The sequence below is a fragment of the Sorex fumeus genome, unplaced genomic scaffold, assembly GCF_029834395.1.
Source record: "Sorex fumeus unplaced genomic scaffold, SorFum_2.1 ptg000054l, whole genome shotgun sequence".
NCBI lineage: Eukaryota > Metazoa > Chordata > Mammalia > Eulipotyphla > Soricidae > Sorex > Sorex fumeus.
Window position 1 is genome coordinate 6,755,440 of NW_026606111.1, and position 20,795 is coordinate 6,776,234.

The window sequence follows — 20,795 nt, forward strand, 5'->3', positions numbered from 1 at the left end:
TACATCTGCCCTAACTCCCCCAAAGCAAGCGACGAGCCATTCTCATCTGCAGACCCTCTGAACTGGGAAGCTAAAGATGCAGTGATGGAACAAACACCGAGCTCAAAGGGCTGAGTGAATGCCTGGCAGGCAGGAGGCTGGGGGCAATCCCTGGCACCAAATGGTCCCAAGCACCATGGGTAACAACCCTAGAATAGCACGGGAATAAACCCAAAGCACCACCAAATTAACAACAAACAAATTAATGAGAATTTAAAAAAAAAAAATGGAGTGGTATGTGTCCATACCAGTGTCCTTACGGTTTGCAAAAGAATTCATACCAGATCATCTTCATAAGACTCCTAGCTGAGCAAGTCATATTATTAAAATTGAAGTATTCATCTTTTTCATTTTCCACTCAAATTTACAAATGGAAGGAGGCATATACCACTGCACTGAAAATAAATAAAAAGAAGGAGGGCCAGAGAAATAGTACAGTGGGCATGATGCTTATCTTGCATGAGGCCAACCTGGGTTCAATCCCTGGTATCCCCTAGAGTCCCCTAAGCACCTCCAGGAGTTACCCTGAGTACAAAACCAGGAGTAACTTCTGAGCGCCACTGGGTGTGCTCCCAAAACGAAGGTTGTAATTATCTTGATAAAACATAAAATGAGTATAGAGTATATGAAAAAGAATTTGTGTAAAGGATAGAAATTATTTTCCTCTATATTTCTTTTATGTGAATTATTTTTATAGTCTTTTTTTTGTTATTACTGTTCTTGGACCACAACCTGGCAGTGTTCAGATATTCTGCTCACTCCTGGCAGGCTTGGGGGATCATCTGGGGTGCCAGGGATTGAACCCAGTCAGCCGTGTGTAAGGCAAGCACCCTACCCACTATATATTATCGCTCTGGCCCCTCATAGTCTTCTTTTACTTATGACTACAGGTACCAACGTATTGATCAGGAAGTAGAAATTTCAAGGGTTGAAGAAATAGAACAGGAGTTAAGGCATTTGCCTTGCATGCAGCTGACCTCTGGGAACTGAAGAGTGTGGGAAAAAAACCACGTCCTCCCCCCACCAAAAAGAACTAGAAACTTCCATCTTGATTGACTTCCTGGCTTACTCCTGGCTTTGCACTCAAGAATCACTCCTGGCAGAGCTCAGAGACCATGTGATGTGAGCTGCTGGGAATTGAACCCGGGTCAGCCTGTGTGCAAGGCAGCCACCCTACCCGCTGTACTATTTCTCTAGCCCCCTGGTGTCTCTCATATGGTACAAGAGCCTTAGTTTTGGTCATCTGCTAAAATTGTTTATCGCCTCATTGCTTTTGTCAAAAATTAAATTAGCACATGCAAAGCTAAACTTTCCCCAAATAATATCCCAGCACCTACAGCACAAAACAGGATAAACAGGCGGATCACTGCCCAGGCCAAACCACCTGTCACTTTGGATTCCAAACCTGCTTTCACCCCTGCCTTGCTGGGTGATTACCGAGCGAGGGAGTGTGTGGGGGGGGGGAGGTTGGCTCTTACCTGAGGTGAATTTTCTCTAGTCCAGCATCTGCAAGGTCATCGTTTGCCCTCTGGTGAATGTCTCTTTGGGTTTCAATTTTGTGGTCGTCTGACAGACCGTCCACTTTATGAATAAACACCTCGAAGTTGATGTCGGTGTTCACTTTGTAGGCCCTGGTCACAGTGAGGTGGAGCCTGGCCAGGGCTTCCATGTAATCGTCCTGGGAACAAACGGACTGTCAGAGCAGGCCGCACCGTTTCCTCAGCCCCCCAACTCTCTCTGAGCCCCCATCTCACTGAGGTTAGGATGTTCTGAGCCAGTTGTTCTCAACATTTCTTCACCCACAGCTTCCTTCCGACCCCGTTTTCTTCCTCTGTTCTCTGCCTCCTTGTCCTAGTGTGGGTCCCCTTCTTGCAGAATTTCCAACTGTGGCCCCTTAGCATATCCTCCTGGGGTTCCTGACTGAGACACACCGATCTAGAGTAATGGCACTCTAGTAACATGGTACGATCTTCCTCCTTCCTACAGATAATGCCCATAATAGTGCCACAGTGAATACTTGTGTGTGCTTCTCATTCAGAGTCAAGTGTAGACCTGAGATCATGTGCTCTTCCCTCTCCCCCAACTCTATCGCTCACTCTCCCCTCTTCCCTCCAAGGCAACCACCACCCCGAATTTAGTCTTTATACTCATTCACATTACCACACACATAGGTATCCCTAAACATGAAGAACGCATTTGCCTGGCCATAAATTGACAGAAACATCAAGCTACAGGGGCTGGACAGATGGTACAATGGGTGTGGCGCTTGCCCCACAAGCAGCTGACCCGGGTTTGATCCCCAGCATCCCATACAGTCTCCTGCACACCGTCAGGAGTGATTCCTGAGTGCAGAGCCAGGTGTAACCCCTGAACATTGCTAGGTATGGCCCCCAAACAAACAAAACCAAGGAATATCTAGCTACATTTTTTTGACCACACCCCGCTATGCTCATGCCTTACTTCTGGCTCTGTGCTCAGGGATCACTTCTGGCTCCTGGTGCTACTCAGGGGACGAAATACAGTGTCAGGGATCAAACCAAGTTCAGCTACTCTTCCCCTGCCCCTTACTCATCATTTAGCAAAGAGATTTTTTTTTTCTTTGTGTGTAACACCCGGTGATGCATGGGGGTTACTCCTGACTCATGCACTCAGGAATTACTACTGGCAGTGCTCAGGGGACCATATGGGATGCTAGGAATCGAACCCAGGTTGGCCGTGTGCAAGACAAATGCCCTACCCACTGTGCTCTCACTCCAATCTTATCAAGAGATTTATCTACAGAGATGTGCATAGCTCCTTTCAACGTTTCTATAAAAGTGCATTGTGGGGACGGTCTAAGCCAGCCACTAGACATTCCGATGTGCCAAGACAGACAGTGATCCTGAACAGTGTCACGCTCATTATCTGTGTGCCTGTCTGCGAGGCTTTGAAGGCTGACTAGCTGGATGAGAGAAATGAGCAGTCTCGCTTGGCTGGTCCACAGGAAAGAACACCACCCTCTCCAGGTTCCAAACTCAGCACTCAGAGTTGCCACATCTCTTAATTATGGCCAATCTGCAGGTGTGAGCAGGTCATTTTTATAGCAAAGGAGAGGAACTGCCAGGACAGAACTTAAAGCACTTTCACCCTCTATTCTCGTGGTGTTTGTTTTTTCGTTTGTTTTGCTTAGTTTGATTTTGTTTTCGTTTCAGGTTTGGGGCCACACCCAGCAGTGTCCAGGGTTTACTCCTGGCTCTGCGTGGTACGCTATGCAGTGCTGGAGATCAGATTGGGTTCAGTCACATACAAGGCAAATGCCTTAACTACTGACCTCTCTATCCCTCACCTTCCATTCTGGCTCTGAATCTGAATACAGAAAGTAAATAAAATGGGATGTTGTGAGACCCTGGGATGGATCCCCAGCAATGCACAAAAAAAATGTGGAGAGAGGGTTGTTTCTTGGCATTCTTCTGTTTCCCACACTAAATTAATAGTTCCTAGTCTCAAGAGAAATCAAAATATGAGATACTAACTGGAATCTATGAAGAGGGAAATATTCTCTCTTATCCTTCATGCCTTAAAGAACTGTTAAGGGCCAGAGTGATAGTACAGCAGGTATGACACAAACCTTACATGTGGCCAACCTGGCTTCTATTCCATAGGTTCCCCCCCCCCCCCCCCGCAGTGTGGCTTAAAAAACAAAAATAAAAATAAAGTTGTAGAGATAGTGCAGTGGTTAGGGCACTGGCCTACCATGCAGTCTACCCTCATTCAATCCCCAGCACTACATGTTCCCCCAGACACCACCAGAAGTAACTTCTGATACAGAGCAGTGAGTAGTCCCCTGAGCACTGCAGGCATGCCCCCCAACACCAAAAACATGAAAAAACAAGAGCTGTTGTAAATAAAGACAAATTGTAGGCTCTGACTAGTTCCTTAATTTAGCAATCCGGAACAATTCTAGAATAATGATTTACAGTCCTTCTTGAATATCATTTTTTAAAAAAAATCTCATCTAGAAACTAAAACTATCACCAGCCTGTTTTACACATATATAATTCTAGAAAAAGCAGACAATGGTGAAGAAAGCGTATCAGAAGCTGCCTGGGCTGAGGTTTGAGAAAGAATATAAAACAATCTTGTAGGTGGTGGAAATATTCTCTATCTTGAGTATGAGGTCATACTATCTATGTATCTATGCATCTATCCATCTATATATCTATATCTCTCTATATATATGATTAAGTTCAACTATCTACTTAAAACCAGTGCGTCTGGGGTTGGAGCGATAGCACAGCAGGTAGGGCGTTTGCCTTGTACATGGCTGGCCCAGGTTTGATTCCCAGCATCCCATATGGTCCCCGAGCACCACCAGGAGTAATTCCTGAGTGCAAAGCCAGGAGTAACCCCTGAACATCACCGGTGTGACCCAAAAAGAAAAAAAATTGCTTCTATTATATATATATATAATATATATATATATTGGTCACGGTCCTCCCATTGTTCATCTATTTGCTCGAAAGGGCCCAGTAACGTCTCCATTGGAGACTTTGTTGTTACTGTGTTTAGCATATCGAATCCGTCATGGGGAGCTTGCCAGGCTCTGCCGTGCGGGCGAGATACTGTCGGTAGCTTGCCGGGCTCTCCGAGAGGGGCAGAGGAATCGAACTCGGGTTGGTCATGTTGGCCGCTTGTAAGGCAAATGCCCTACCACTGTGCTAAAGTCCAAAAAAAAAATAAAAGAATTATTATAGCTATCTGTGGCTGGAGAGGGGCTTTATGTACACATGTCTGTGAGCAAAAGTGGCCAGTATCAAGAAAGCATCAGTCTCGGAGGACTGGAACGTCTACTCTAAACTGTCTGCCAAGCATACAAGCATATCTAATAGTCTGATTACTGGGACCTGGGACAGAAGAGACGGTCCAAGAGGCTGAGCACCGCTTTGTACGCAGAAAAGTCCTGGGTTTGATCTCCTGCACTGAGATTCATCAGGAGCCACCCGGAGCAACCCCAGGAGTATCCTCAGGCACAGCCAGGTGTAGCCCAAAAACAACAGCAAGAAAAACAAAAAGTCTCATTACCAACCAACTGATGAAGAAGAGGCATAGGGCTATAAGAAACAAAGAATGACATTATTAGGACCTACGTGAGGAAGTTGTGAAAGATTTTCTTCTGCTGCGTTGATTATCTTTCTTGATTAATAAAAACAGAGGGGAAATATGCTGTCTTGTTTCTCCCCCAGAATTAGATGAAGGATTGTGGTAGGTCAGTCCCCAACACAGATCCAATTAATTGGGATTTGGGATCCTAAAGCAAAAATGTGACACAGCTGCAGGGAGCTGAAGGTGGCCTGGGAGGAACACAATGTGGTTCTGGAGAGCGACAGGAAGTGTCACACTGTCAGCCTAGGAGGAATCACTCTGGATGATGCTTCCATGTACTTGCATTGTACAGACTTTTGTAAAGACTCATTTTCTCCTTGCCAATACAGCTATCTGGCTATCCTGAGATCATGAGTCGCAAGCCCAATATAAAAATATGGGGTCTCAGGGGCCAGAGCAATAGTACAGTGGGTAGGGAGTTTGCCTTGCACGCGGCCGACCTGGGTTTGATTCCCAGCATTCCATATGGTCCCCTGAGCACTGCCAGAAGTAATTCCTGAGCGCATGAGTCAGGAGTAACCCCCGTGCATCACCGGGCATGACACAAAAAGAAAAAAAATGAGGTTTCAGAGCCACAGAGCATTGCTTAGAGGGAAAGGCAATAGCATTCAAGGATGATGGAGTGATGTGGCTAGTTTGCTCTTCCTTTTGCTGGTTGTGATGGTATCCTGGAAAGCAGCCCACACAGGCACCAGGGTGCTCCCGGGATGGAGTGCAGGGTCTACATGCAGGAGCAGGAGCTCCAGGTTCTATCCTCAGCACATAGGGCCCCCCCACCACCACCACCCTGAGCTCCTCACTGGGAGTGGAATGGTTTTAAGATTCCCACACATGTAATTCACATGTTACAAAAGTACCTAGACTCTGCAACACCCTATTTACGTATTTCTTATTTTCAATAAAACATTAGTTCCCTGTGATGTTTTTCCTTTTACAAAAGTTTGAATTACTACAGAAGGTAGGGCATTTGCTTTGCACATGGCTGACCTGAGTTCAGTCCCTGGAACCTGATATGGTCCCCTGATCCCTGCCAGGAGTGATCCCTGAGTCCAAAGCCAGGAGTAAGCCCTAAGCTCTGCTAGGTGTAGCCCAGAAAAAAAAAACAAAGACCACTACAACAAAAAACGTGACTTAAAAAGGTGAATTTGGGGGGCCAGAGCAATAGTACAGCAGGTAGGGCTCTTGCCTTCCACATGGTCAACCTGGGTTCAATCCCCAGTACCCCATATAGTCCCCTGAGCACCACCAGGAGTAATTTTTGAGTGCAGAGTCAGGACTAACCCCTAAGCAGCACTGGGTGTGGTCTAGAAACAACCATGCACACCCTCCCTCCCCCCCGCCCCCCGGCAAATAAGATGAATTTTTCAGGAATATTCTCTATTGTCTGCATCACCATCTGCCATGTGTGCTTTCTCTCGCTTGCTTTCTCTTTCACACTCACTCTCTCATATTTTTCAAATAAAACTATTTTACTTCAGAAAAAAACGGTGAATTTCAGGGTCAGAGTGATAGCTCAATAAACTGAGTATATGCTTAGCTTGTACCTGACCTGGACTCAATCCCCAGGACCAAATGGAGCCTTCACCCCTACCCCAACATCCCCTATCCTCACGGCATCCCCCATTACAGGGTCCTTGCGCTGCAGCAGCCTCAGACCCTTGCATGGAACTGCCATCCTGGTTGGCAGAGCATCAACAAGAGGGCCCCCAAGTCTCCTGAGCACTGCTTGGGAGATGCCCTGTAGAGAAGATGAATTCCTCTAAAAACAAGCAACAACAACAACGACAAAAAAAAAATCCTAAGTGAAACCAAATTTTTCATGTTTAGGTACAATTAAAGTTAAGTTACAGCTGCAGCTTAGAAACAAGCATCCTGGGCCTGGAAGACTGCTCCAAGGGTTAGTGCACATGGTTTGCATGTGGGACGCCTGACTCCATCCCCCGTACTGCATGGTCCCCCCAAGCATGTCTGGAAGCAGCCTCCCCTCTCTTGAGCGCTAAAATCCAAAAATAAATTAACAAAAATAAGCAAGGGTTCTTATTTTAGCTACAGTATAGCCACATTACCAACACCAGAGATATATCTGTGATGGGAATATGAATTTCATAAACGCAAACTGCTATATTAGCACAGTTCGGCAGTGAAGTCCTTCCTAAGTCTCTCTACAAATAATCAATCAGCTCCCTGGTCCAAAGCTATGACACATGGACAGGGCTCCGATGGCTGCTGCCTGGCCCAACAACTACTGAAACAGGGGCCCCGGACTTAGAGAGCAGAGACAGAGAGGAGAGTTTTTGACCCCTGCCATGCAGCCGTGTGGATAAACCCTAGCTGCCGCGTGCTCCAAGCTCCTAATTTAGGTGCTGGCAGACCTGAGGCAGGAAGGCAGGAAACACAGCCAGGTCACAGATGGGCCAGAAAACAGGTCAGTACGATGGGGACAGCCAGAAAAACAGGGACTGGCAGCCTGCCCTGGTCCCGAGGCACGCATCCAGGATCAGGCATTTCTGTACGGGCGCGTGGGAGGAAGGCACTGCTAGGCACAGAGCTGGCGAGAGGCTGAAGGTCTCCCCCCTGCACACCCTATCCCTGACGGGAAGAGCCTGCTCTAACCACAGGACTACCTGGCCACAGATGCTCGAGAAGGAGCGGTGCCAGCCCTTGGAAAGGAAACGCTTAGTTGAAAATTCCAGGGCTGGGAGAGATGCCTCCAGATGCTGTGCCAGGCTGAGCCTCATTTCCGGGGCAACTTGGAGGGGGGCGGGTGAGCACTGCCCCAGCCCCAGCAGAGCCCCAGCAGCCAAAAACCTCTAGAACCCAATCACTGCCATGCTCACGGCTGATCTCCACAGGCTCGGGGCGAGCCTCATCCAGGAGGATGAATCTGCAGAAAACCTCAGGTATGAGCTTTTGTGAACGAAATTCCAGGCTCTCATGGAGTTGGGAATGGGTGACCTCCCCCCACTTCCCTATTCTTCCAGGAACCTGGCAGTCATGCCCAAGAACTGCCTCTGGCACCATATAAGCTCATTAATGATCATGATCCAGAGACTCACAAATAAATCTCAGAAGAGAGCAACAAGCTGCAGAGATGCCTCCGGACCCCAAATTTATCTCCAGTTGTATCACCCTATTTAAAATTTTAGAAATGGGGCTGGAGTGATAGCATAGCAGGTAGGGCATTTGCCTTGCAAGTGGTCGACCAGGGTTATATTCCCAAGATCCCATATGATCCCCCGAGCACCTCCAGGAGTAATTCCTGAGTGCAGAGCCAGAAATAAGCCCTGTGCATCACCGGGTGTGACCCAAAAAGCAAAATAATAATATTTTAGAAGTCCTGGGTGGGGGCTGGAGAGATAGCACAGTGGGTAGGGCGTTTGCCTTGCACGCAGCCGACCTGGGTTCGATTCCCAGCATCCCATATGGTCCCCTGAGCACAGCCAGGAGTAACTCCTGAGTGCAGAACCAGGAGTAACCCCTGTGCATCGCCAGGTGTGACCCAAAAAGAGAAAAAAAAAAGAAGTCCTGGGTGTGCGACCGCAAATGCGGCTTTTGTAGTAATTTTATACTCTGCTCCACTGATGTACCAAGAAGAGTACACCATATTTGATGGTGTATAAGGTAGAAGGCAACTGATCTTGATCAAAAAATAACTAAATAAATATTAGCACACAAGGCTCAACCTGTAATAACATGTTAGTAATCTCTTATACAAGGGCTTAATGGCACCAGGGTGAGATACAATAATCTTCACCAACTTTCCTCTAAGGAAACTTTTTTTGGGTCATTTTTAATGGATTATTTATAATAAGCAACACTAAATTATTTAGGAAAAATTTGAAATAATAGAGGTGGGAAGGTGTAATGGTGGTGGGATTGGTGTTGGAATACTGAATGTAATAAATTATTGTGAACAACTTTTAAAGAAAAAAGAAAATGTCAGGGGTGGAGAAACAGCACAATGGGCAGGGCACTGGTCTTGCACCCCCAGAATCTCATATGGCCTCCCAAGCCCCACCAGGAGTAATCCCTGAGTGCAGAGCCAGGAGTAAGCCCATAGGTAGGGCCCCTCCCCTGACCCCCAAGAAAAAGAAAAGAAAATTTTATTACTGACAGGAGGAAAATGGCTCAAGGGCTGGAGCACACGTTTTGCCTGCAGGGAGCCCAGGTCTGATCCCCAGCGCCTCATGGCCACCCAAGCACAGAGCCAGAACAGCCTTCAAGCAGCTAGGGGTGTGGCCCCCAAAATCCTCCCAGACAGAAGAAGAGCTGAGGTTTCATGCTGGAAGCCCAGGGACATTCTCTGAGCACCGGGCTGCGGGTTGGAAGGTCAGTGCCCTCACCCAGCTACCTATGGCCACTGCCCAAACCAAACCCCGGAGGCTGCAGCTTTGCTTCCTCTGCTCCCCTGCAGCCAGGAACTTTACCCCACAGCCACCTGCTTCCTTATGTGACAGGGGCGCTCTGTGCTCTTGTATCGAGACAACCCCCAGATTAGAACTGATACTGACTCCAGTATTCTTCAGACAGATACAGGAGTTAGACAGGAAAATAGCCATCACCTCAATTAAGAGAGTTCATCTCTCAAATTTGGCTACAGAAATACCTAACAGTGGGACTCAGGCTAAGGAGACGCCCCCCTCATCATCATCCCCAATACCTTGGAAAGCTTTAGTCTCCTCTTTCATTCGATTCTCTGAAATAAAAAACTCATCTGTATTCAGCCCCCCAAATAAGTAACAATTTATAAAAAAGGGAGGGACAGAGAGATGATACAGAAGATAAAGTGCTTGTCTTATACATGGCCACCCAGGTTCGACCTCCCACCATCCCATATGGTCCCCCAAGTACCATTAGGAGTGATCTCTGAGCATACAGCCAAGAGTAAACCCTGAGTGCTGCCAGGAACCCTGATCCCCCCCCCCAAGAAAGAAAAATAAAGGAAATGAAGTAAAAAACACTAAAAGAAACACAAAAAAGTTATGTTGTGTTCCTTGTGTATTAACAATAACAACAATCTAATTCAGAAGAGAAATACTCTTAGAACTCTGTCTTCAGAGGAGATGGCAACTTTTATTTTATTTTATTTTTAAATTTTTTTGCTTTTGGGGTCACACCCAGCAATGCTCAGGCTTACTCCTGGCTCTGCACTCAGGAATTACCCCTGGTGGTGCTTGGGGGACCATATGGGATGCCGGGGATTGAACACAAGTCAGCTGCATGCAAGGCAAATGCCCTACCCGCTGTACTATCGCTCCAGCCCCTGGAGAAGGCAAACTTTTAAAAACACAACTATCTATGCCTCCATTTGTGACAAGAGACCCGGAACCTTTTATAGCTCTCCACCATGAGTACGGGGGAAAAGGTACAGGCAGGTGGTGACACCCTCAACCTTCACAGTGGTTCCCTCACCTGTGAGGTTGCTGGGTGTGGATGTGTGGAGGGGGGCGCCCCAGCAGCCTGCAGGGAGCAGCTTCTAAGCCATAACAAGAGCCCCAGCTGAGAGTCTCCTGTGCCAAGCCAAGGCCCATTCCCGATTCCAGACACTAAACCACACCTGTCATCAAAGAACTGGTCTGAAAATAGGGAAGACGCATGGCCCAGGAGGGTAGGGAGGTGGCTGGCCATAGCATCAGCCCAAATGGGTCTTTACCTGGGAATCAATGACAAATATCAGTGCTCCCGTGCCCCGGAAGATCATCTCATAGTCAAAGGTCGGGTCAAAAAAGTCAATCTGTCCCGGGAAGTCCCAGATCTGAAAGTTCACAAAAGAACTGTTGGACACGTCTTCCCGGCAGATCTTGTTGGTGCTCTCCAAGAACAGGGTCTCGTTGGGCGACATCTTGTGGAAGACGACTTTCTGGATGGACGACTTGCCGCTCCTCCGCAAGCCCATGAGCAGGATTCTCGGCTTCACCTCCGTGCTGAAGGGGTCACTGAAGTCCAGGACTGCACAAATCAGAAGGCAAGAAGGAGGTGAGGGCTTGAGTCACAGCACAGCGGGTAAGGTGCCGGCCTCACACATGGTTCATCCAGGTTTGATCCCCAGATCCCTGGCTTTCCATACGGTCCCTTCAAGCACTGCCAGAAATGACCCCTGAGCATGGAGAAAGCCCTGAATACCGCTAGGTGTGGTCTAAAAACAAACACCCTCCCCCCTAACCCCCAAGGATAGCTGTAGGAGCCAAGGCAATAGTACAGCTGGCAGGTGCTTGCTTGCCTTGCATCCTCAGCACCCTGTATGGTCCCCAGAGCACTTCCACGAATGATTCCTAAGAGCAGAACAAGAAGGAAGTCCTGAGCACTGCCAGGTGTGACCCCCAGAACCAAATAAAGAATGAGGGTGAGATGCGTTGGCGATGATGGTTTGTGACAAGAGTTTCACTTCCACCTTTGATATGACTGAAGACTCCGAAACCCAGGCGACTTTTCCAAGGACAAAGAGTGAAATTCTCCCAGCCCACGTCCCAAAGGGGCCAGTTCTGAGTGCCTCAAATGGGCACTGAAAAGGGCTGTTTCATTACATCTAATACCATCCCAGAGGCCAGAACCCCTGTACAATTTGACCCACATCACAAGCAAAGGCTTTGGAGCTGGGAGTCGGAAGTCAAGACGTTTCTTGGAGCTGACTGTTGGGTAGGTTGGCCTTCCTGAGCCAGGTCCTCTCCCTACACTGTCAGGATTCCTATGCACTAAAGGCACACAGCTGGGGCTGAGCACTTGCCTTTTACATATGGTCAACCTGAGTTCTATCTCCGGCATCCCATATGGTTCCCCCGAGCACTTCCTGGAGTCATTGCCAAGTGCAAAGTCAGGAGTAACCCCTGAGCATCATCAAGTGTAGCCCCCTCCCCCCACAACCCCCCACCCCCGTTCCTCACCAAACAAAAAATAAAAACACAGCTTATTTGACATTCCAAACAAACAATTCAATTTGGGATTTTACCAAAATCAAAACCTTTGTCAAAGGACCCTATCAAGAGAATAAGGACAGGGGCTGGAGCAATAGTACAGGGGGTAGGGCACTTGCTTTGCACATGGTCAACCTGGGTTCGGTTCCCAGCATCCCATATGGTCCCCCAAGCACCGTCAGGAATAATTCCTGAGTGCATGAGCCAGGAATAACCCCTGTGCATCGCTGGGTGTAACCCAAAAAGAAAAAAAAAAGAATAAGGACAAAACACTGAATGGAAGGATACAGCTGCAAAGATGACAAAAGTCTAATATCCAAAATAAATTTTTGTTTTTGTTTTGGGTCACACACGGTGATGCTCAGGGGTTACTCCTGGCCCTGCACTCCGGAATTATTCCTGGCAGGACTAGGGGACCATATGGGATGTTGGGAATCGAACCCGGGTCGGCCACGTGCAAGGCAAACGCCCTACCCGCTGTGCAATCTCTCCAGCCCCTAGGAATCAAAATTTTGAAATGCTTCTCTCCAACCACTAGGATGGCTATAATTTTAAATATTAAAAACAGAAAATAGACATGTGTCTGGATACAAATTACAGGAGAACATGAAATGGTACACTCTGAAAAACAACTTTGTCTATTCCTCAAAAGATTAACAGTAATTGGCTGGAGAGACAGTACAGCAGGTAAGGCATTTGTCTTACACACAGCCGACCCCAGTTCAATCCCCAGTGGCACATAGGACCTACTGAGCCCTGCCAGCAGTGACCCCTAAGCACAGTGCCAGGAGTAAGGCCCTAAACACTGCCAGGTGTGGCCGAATTCCACTCCCCAAAGAAAAAGATTAACAGTAAATCATTATCTGACCCAAACATTTCCACTCTTAGGAATATATTTTAAAAGTGAGAACATTAAGTCCAAGCAAAAAACTGTACATGAGGGGGCTGGAGCAATAGCACAGCGGGTAGGGCGTTTGCCTTGCACGCGGCCGACCCGGGTTCGATCCCCAGCATCCCATATGGTCCCCTGAGCACCGCCAGGAGTAATTCCTGAGTGCAGAGCCAGGAATAACACCTGTGCATTGCCGGGTGTGACCCAAAAAAAAGGAAAAAAAAAACCTGTACATGAAAATTCACAGCAGCATTATTCATTACTGGACCCAAATGAAAAGCGATTTGATTCAACTTATAAGGATAACTGTAGAATATCCATAGATGGAATAATACTCAGCCATGAAGAGAGAATGAGTGCTGAATTTTGCCACAACAGAGACAAACGATGAAAACACACTGCTACATACAAGAAGACAGATATGAAGGTCACAAAATATTTTATTCTATTTGCATGAAATGTCCAAATTAGGCACAACTCATTGAGACAGAAAGTACTTTGTGGTCAACAGGGATGACAAAAGGGGAAGTGACTGTTAATAAGTATGTGGTTTCTTTGGCATGATAAAAATGTTCTGAATTAAAACAACAACCCTTCGTGAATATACCAGAGCCACTGACCTGCATTATTTAAAAGGGCAAATATTATGGTATGTAAACTGCAGCACAATTTCTATTAAAAAAAAAAGGCTTCCTGGGTGACCAAAAATAAACAAAACCAGAAGACCCATTGAGAAATGGAAAAATAATCAAGGAAAGAAAGCAACATTTTAAGAAAAAAAGGGAGGGCACTGAAAAACAGAAATATAGACATATGGGTCAGAAAGAGCAAACTTGGGCCAAACAAAGAGCAAAATATGGGCCAGAAAGCCAAATTGCTTTCCTGGCCCTTCATGGCCCTCAGCACTGCTGGGAGCTACCCCCAAGCACTGGTCCCTGAGTAGACCCCCACGCTTGGCAAGAATGGCCCCATGCAAACAAAATTAATAACAGAAATATGTATACATCATTCTTCTGAGTTTCTTGTTTCTTTCTGAATTATGCATTTCTCAGTCCCCAGTCCCAGTTTAAGCCCTGACTACTTGAAATTAGAAAGTAAACTTTTACTTCCGATTCATTTTTATGTTTTGATTTGGGGGCCACACCCCGCAGCGCTCAGGAGTTACTCCTGGTAGTGCTCCTAGACCATATGGGGTACTGGAGCAAGAGCCGTACCTGCTGTACTATCTCTCTGGGCCTGTGTTTTTTTGTAATTAGCCATTCTTTTCCAAAACCTTACAATTATATGAAGCACATTCCAGAACTGAATAAATGTCATTTGAGAGAGTCATATACATATATATATGCGTGTGTATACACACATACCAAAACATACACACACCAAAATGCTATCGTACCATGATGTTTCATCAGCAATAAACATATTTCAGGTAGAACATCAAAGAAAAAATAAATAAGCAGGTGCTGGTGTATGCAGATGCTACTCCACTATAAACAACACTTCACTCCCACTCACTTCCACCCACTTTTCCTGTTCAATTTAGTGTATTCCAACAAACCGCTAGTGGCATACAAGAGGTACGGATGTGAAAACAAACTACTCGAAAGGTCACCAGTGTCTTCTTCATCGGAGATTATATGCTTCCCACAACCAGTCCTGCCATTACAAGAAAATCTTAACAAAAGCAAGGCATAGACTAGAAAAGAAACATTCACTTCAAACACATTAGACACACAGCACATCACAGTCTTCCCCTCCCATGCTGAATCCCACAACATAATAGGAGACCAGCCCCGAGTTCAATTTCTGACATCCCATATGGTCCCTTGAGAACCAACAGGCGTAATTTCTGAGTGTGGAGCCAGGAGTAATCTCTGAGTATTGCCAGGTGTGACCCGAAAAGCACCCTCCAAAAATAAAAAAAAGGAATGACCAGATATGAATCTTGGGGACACAACATGCTGCACATGTTTAAGGCGCCGGATTCGATTCCCACTACCACATATACCCTGAGCACTTATGGGTGAGTCCCTGGAGCCTTGGAGTTGGGTCCAGGCATCACCAGAAGTGACCCCCCCCACGATAATAAAAATCAATTTAAAGTAGAGTATAACCCATAAGCAAACAGATAAGAACATATTCATAGCTGAATGTTAGCAGAGTTTAAAACAAACAAAAAAACAAAACAAGAATGTTCAAGTTGACAATCAAGAAATCTCTATGGTGGTGGGATTGGTATTGGGATGTTGAATGTCTGTAACAAATCATCGTGAACAACTTTGTAAATCACAAAGCATTTATATAAAGTGTCACTGTCACTGTCCTCCCGTTGTTCATCGATTTGCTCAAGCGGGCCCAGTAACATTGTGAGGCTTGTTACTGTGTTTGGCATATCGAATATGTCACAGGTAGCTTGCCAGGCTTTCCCTTTTTCTAAGGGAAAAATTTAAAAAAATTTTTTTTTAAAAAAAGGAATCTCTAAGAAACACAGATCAGGCTGAAAAAGAAACCTATGACCCGTGACTGTGCCATACAGAATTCTGAGGCAGAGGGTACAAAAGGCAGGAGGTTGGGACTATGGAGACAAGACAGGAGGTAAGGCACTTGCCTTGCACACAGCTGACCCCTGTTGCAGCCCTAGTACCAGGCCAGGGGTCACTCCTGAGCACAGAGTCTGAAACAGTCCCTGAGCACTGATGGGGGGGCCCATACCACCCATAATGGGGGAAGGTCAAATGAAGAGAAATGCAGCCAGCCAGGACCGTTATTTGGCAGATTAAAATCCGCCCCAAATGGAATCCTGGCAGTTGAAAACCTCCAGAAACCAACCACCGCCATGCCCAAGGCCACTCTCCACATGCTTGGACGAGCCTCATCCAAGACAGGACGAGCCTCACCAAAGACAGGACGAGCCTCACCAAAGACAGGATGAACCTCACCCAAGAGGGGAGTGGCAGGAAAACCCAGGTATGCGGGAACCCGTAACTGAGATCTCTAAGCCCATTTGAATCCGAACTGGGCCTCCTCCCCCCAGATCCCCAGTAGCTTGGCAGTCACACCCACAAGCTGCCCTATGTGCCATATAATATCATCTACGGTCAAGACCAGAGACTATAAACTAAAGCGCCTGGAAGAGAGCAACACAGAATTTCCGGGACATCATATTCTATCCATAACAAGCAATACAAATTATCTAGCATTGCCTTTTCGGAAGGTTTGAGTGGTGGTGAGACTGGTATCGAAATATCGAATATAACCAAAGTAGAGAGAGAGTATGGGGGAAATTGTCTGCCACACAGGCAGGGGAAGGGCTGGAGCAAGGATGGGGTGAGGAATACTGGGGATTTTGGTGGTGGAAAATGTGCACTGGTGAAAGGATGGGCGTTTGAGAATTGTATGACTGAAGCTCAAACATCAGAGCTTTGTAACTGTATCCCATGGTGAATCAATAAAAAGGGGAGGGAAATAGTAATAAAATAAAATTAACACTCTGAATTTAAAAAAAAGTAATGTGGAATTCATGCCCAATTCATTCAGCTTAATCAATGGTGGAATAAATAGTAGTACTCCTACGTAGGGCTGGAGCGATAGCACAGCGGGTAGGGCGTTCGCCTTACAAGCGGCCAACATGGCCGACCCGAGTTCGATTCCTCCGCCCCTCTCTCGGAGAGCCTGGCAAGCTACCGAGAGTATTCGATGTGCCAGACACAGTAACAACAAAGTCTCCAATGGAGACGTTACTGGGCCCGCTCGAGCAAATCGACGATCAACGGGAGGGCCTTTACCTTTACCTTTACCTTACTCCTACGTTATATAAATAAATAATAAAATGTGAAGCGCCAAGCAGATAAACACTGCATCCCACTGCCCATGATCCAATTCCACCCCCCCCCCCCACACACACAACATCAGAATATCTTCCAGGTAGGGAGACTGGAGGGTATAGGGATGCGAGGGAAGGCAGCATGCCCAGGGAAGGTGAGGCCCACACGGAAAGGGGGCAACACCTGCCATGCACTGAGGCTGGTCTGAACTCACTACAATTTCTGTACCGGTACAAACAGTGGGATTCTCCCTCCACACTTTCCTTCAAATGCTAAACACTTGATTAATACCAAGATTGTAGAAGGGAATACATACTCGACAAATGGAAGGTTGTATGTCCATCTGCAGAAGCAGAGCTCAGAAAAGACTCAGAAGGGCTGGAGTGATAGCACAGCAGGTAGGGCGTTTCTTTGCCTTGCACGCGACTAACCCAAGTTCGATTCCCAGTATCCCATATGGTCCCCCGAGCACCGCCAGGAGTAATTCCTGAGTGCACGAGCCAGGAGTGACCCCTGTACATGCATCACTGGGTGTGACCCAAAAAGAAAAAAAGAAATGAATCAGAAAAAAATTCTAACTATGAGTAAAATACTAGTAAAACTATAAAAAAAATAACTAAGTAAAAAACCTTTCCTTTAAGATAGGCACTTGACAAAATAAAGTCTCTTACTATTCATGGAACAAGAACAGATATTTTCAGAACAGTCATACAAGGGCCTTTGAGATTTTAGAAATAAAAATATAATTGGGGGATAGGATGGGAAGATACACGAATTGAAAGTCCAAATAAACACAGATGAAAAGGGCAACAATGAATGAGAAAGTCAGATACTGTACAAGGATGGCACCGGGGACAATATGAAGTAAAGGTGAAAGTGACATCTGGAACAATATTCAGAAGTCATATTATCAGTCCAAGTTCCAAAGGAGGAAACACAGAACATAAATAAGGAAAGCAGTACTTAGCCAACAAAGAGATAGGGCTTTCCCAAACTAAGAGAAAATAAAACTCCAAATTAACAAGCTCCCAAAGGAAGAAAGGAGACATTTAAGTAAAAACTAGACTAATCAGAGATAATACTTCACACCGAGAATAATCAGGGTAATAGTTCAATATATCAAGAATGATTACACAGAGCTCTGGCAGCCGAAGACCTCCAGAACCAGCCACCACCATGCTGAGACCACTCTCCACACGCATGAAGGTACCGGCAGAGAAATAAAGGCATGTGGGTCCCGGAGCTGAGATCTCCAAACCTGCTCGGATGGGGCAGAGCATACCCCACCCAGATCTTCCATCTTCCAGTAGGCAGGGGTCACACCCACCATCTGACCCCCAGCGCTGTGTAATCCCATCAACGGCCAAGACCCAGAGACTATAAAACCCAGCTCCCAGAAGCGCGTGGCCGTGCAACATCTTATTATCTCATTCTTACTTTGGACAACCTGGTAGGTTACCAAATGTTACCCGCCCACACGGCAGAGTCTGGCAAACTCCCCGTGTCGTACTCAATATGCCAAATACCAGGAACAATGATGGGTGTCATTCTCCTAATCCTGAAAGAGCCTTGAATATGGCATTTTTTAAAATCTCAGGGTTAGGACGAAAAGACGTTACTGGGGCCTGCTCGAGGCAATCGACGAACAACAGGATGATTGTGATTATACAGGGGCCAGAGTGATAGTACAGCAGAGAGGATGTTTGCCTTGCATACAGCTGACCCGGGTTCAATCCCTGGCATCCCATATGGTTCCCCGAGCACTGCCAGAAGTCATTCCTGAGTGCAGAGCCAGGAGCAACCCCCGAGCATCACTGGGTGTGACCCAAAAGACAAAAAAAAAAGATAATACAATTCTAAAAGCTGTCAGAAAGGAAGGCCTGAGAGGTGGCTCAGCAGACACAAGTGCTTGCTTTGCAAGCAGGGACCTGGGTTCAGTCCCCAGCACTGCTGAAGAGTCGCCCCTGAGCACCAAGCCAAGAGCAGCTCCTAAACACTGGTGAGTCACAGCCCTCACCTTACCTCCACAAAAATGAGGAAAACTCATGAAGGATCGAAAACTAACACTTATCCTTCAAAGGAATGACACAGACATCAGACTTAAACTATAGAACACAAGGAGAGTATCTTCAAAGGACTGAGGGAAAATATCTATTTTGTTTGTTTGCCTTTTCTTCCAGTTCCTGGACCACACCCAGCAGTGCTCAGAGAACCATGTGGGCTGACCCAGGCCTCCTAGTGTTAGCTCCAGTCCCCAAGAAAAATACCTTTCAACCCAGATTTATATGCCACACAGATTATTTTTTTCCAAATAGATGACCAGACATTCAGGAATTCCAACTACTCTACATATATTCCTGAAAGAAAAACGAAAACTAAAATGTAAATGTAATGCAATAAAAAATGGAAAACTGGGGCTGGAGAGAGAGTACAGCAGGTAAGGCGCCGGTCTGGCGGGCAGCTGAGCCAGGTACAGTCCTGGCATACCAGGTAGTCCCCCAAGCGACTGCCAGGAGGGATATTTGAATGCAGAGCCAGGAGTCACCCCAGAGTATGTCTGGGTGTGCCCCTTTCCCACAAAAAAAAAAGAATGAAAAAAGAGAAAAAGAACAAAAGAGAAAGAGAAGAGAAAGAGAGAGAAAGAGAGAAAGAGAAAGAGAGAAAGAGAGAAAGAAAGAGAGAGAAAGAGAGAGAGAGAAAGGAAGGAAGGAAGGAAGGAAGGAAGGAAGGAAGGAAGGAAGGAAGGAAGGAAGGAAGGAAGAAAGGGATATGGTGCCACCAGCAGTTTAATCTGTACCTGTGAGGCGAGTGCATCAGCAGCCTGATGGTGCCTTCAGACTTCCAGATACCCCAAAATTGCTGTCATGCCTTTGGCCAGACTCCAAAAACTTGGGGCAAAGTTTACCAAGAAAATAAACAGCCAAAAGTAAGGTATGTGGGAGACACACCCACAAACCACCTCCGACTCAGCTATATAATTGGAGGCATCACCTCTCGGGTTCCTGATTGAACTGCTTAACGGCCATGATCCCAGACACTCAGAAACAAATCTCGAAACCCAGCGGCTTATGGCAGAAATGCATGTGGGCCGCACAGTAAGTTACTGTTGCCAGGCCACCCCAGGGGGGAAAGGGTGCTGTCTCTCCACCTGCTCCCCCTAGACGGCTCAGTGGATGCCATCTTCCAGAGGCCATTGGACAGTTAGGTTTGGGCCCAAAGTGACTAGACACACGGGGCCTCATAGGATGGGGGTGGAGCTGGCCCTTTCCTCCCGTCCCAACGAGACCCCGAGTCACCACCCACGAACAGCTTTTCTTGTTCCCGATCAAGCTACTTAATGGCCATGATCCCAGAGACTCAGAAACAAATCTCGAAACCCAGCGGCTTTTTGCAGAAATGCGTCTGGACCCCTCAGTGGGTTGCTGTTGCTAGCCCACCGCAGGGGGAAAGGGTGCTGTCCCTCCACCTGCTCCCCCTTGGCAGCTCAGTGACCGCCATCCACCAGAGGCCACTGCTCAGTCAGGTTTGGGCCCAAAGTGACTAGACACACGGGGCCTCATGGGATGGGGGTGGAGCCAGCCCTTTCCTCCCCGTCCCAACAAGACCCCGAGTCGCCTACCACGAATGGCCTCTCTGGCTCCTGATAAAGCTGCTTAATGGCCATGATCTGAGAGACTGAGAAACAAATCTCAAAACCCAGCAGCTTTTGGCAGAAATGCATCTGGATCCTGCAGTAGGTTACTGTTGCCGAGCCACACCAGGGGGAAAAAGGTGCTGTCCCTCCACCTGCTCCCCCGTTGTGGCCTGGTGGCTGCCATCTTCCAGAGGCCATTGGACAGTCAGGTTTGGGTCCGCAGTGACGGGACACGCGGGGCCTCATGGAATGGGGGTGGAGCTGGCCCTTTCCTCCCCATCCCAACAAGACCGCAAGTCACCGAGTCATCGAGTCAAGCTGCTTAATGGCCATGATCCCAGAGACTCAGGAAC

At 47.0% G+C, this 20,795-nt stretch overlaps 1 protein-coding gene across 1 annotated transcript in view; it reads right to left on the reverse strand.

The window, feature by feature from the left end:
* Positions 1–20,795, reverse strand: part of RRAGD (Ras related GTP binding D) — a 54,407-nt gene that overhangs the window by 19,771 nt on the left and 13,841 nt on the right. The window contains exons 2-3 of the mRNA XM_056125051.1: positions 10,835–11,130; positions 1,518–1,717 (exon numbers count right to left, since the gene is read on the reverse strand). Coding sequence (XP_055981026.1) covers positions 1,518–1,717; positions 10,835–11,130 — 496 coding nt within the window. The remainder of the gene's footprint in view (positions 1–1,517; positions 1,718–10,834; positions 11,131–20,795) is intronic.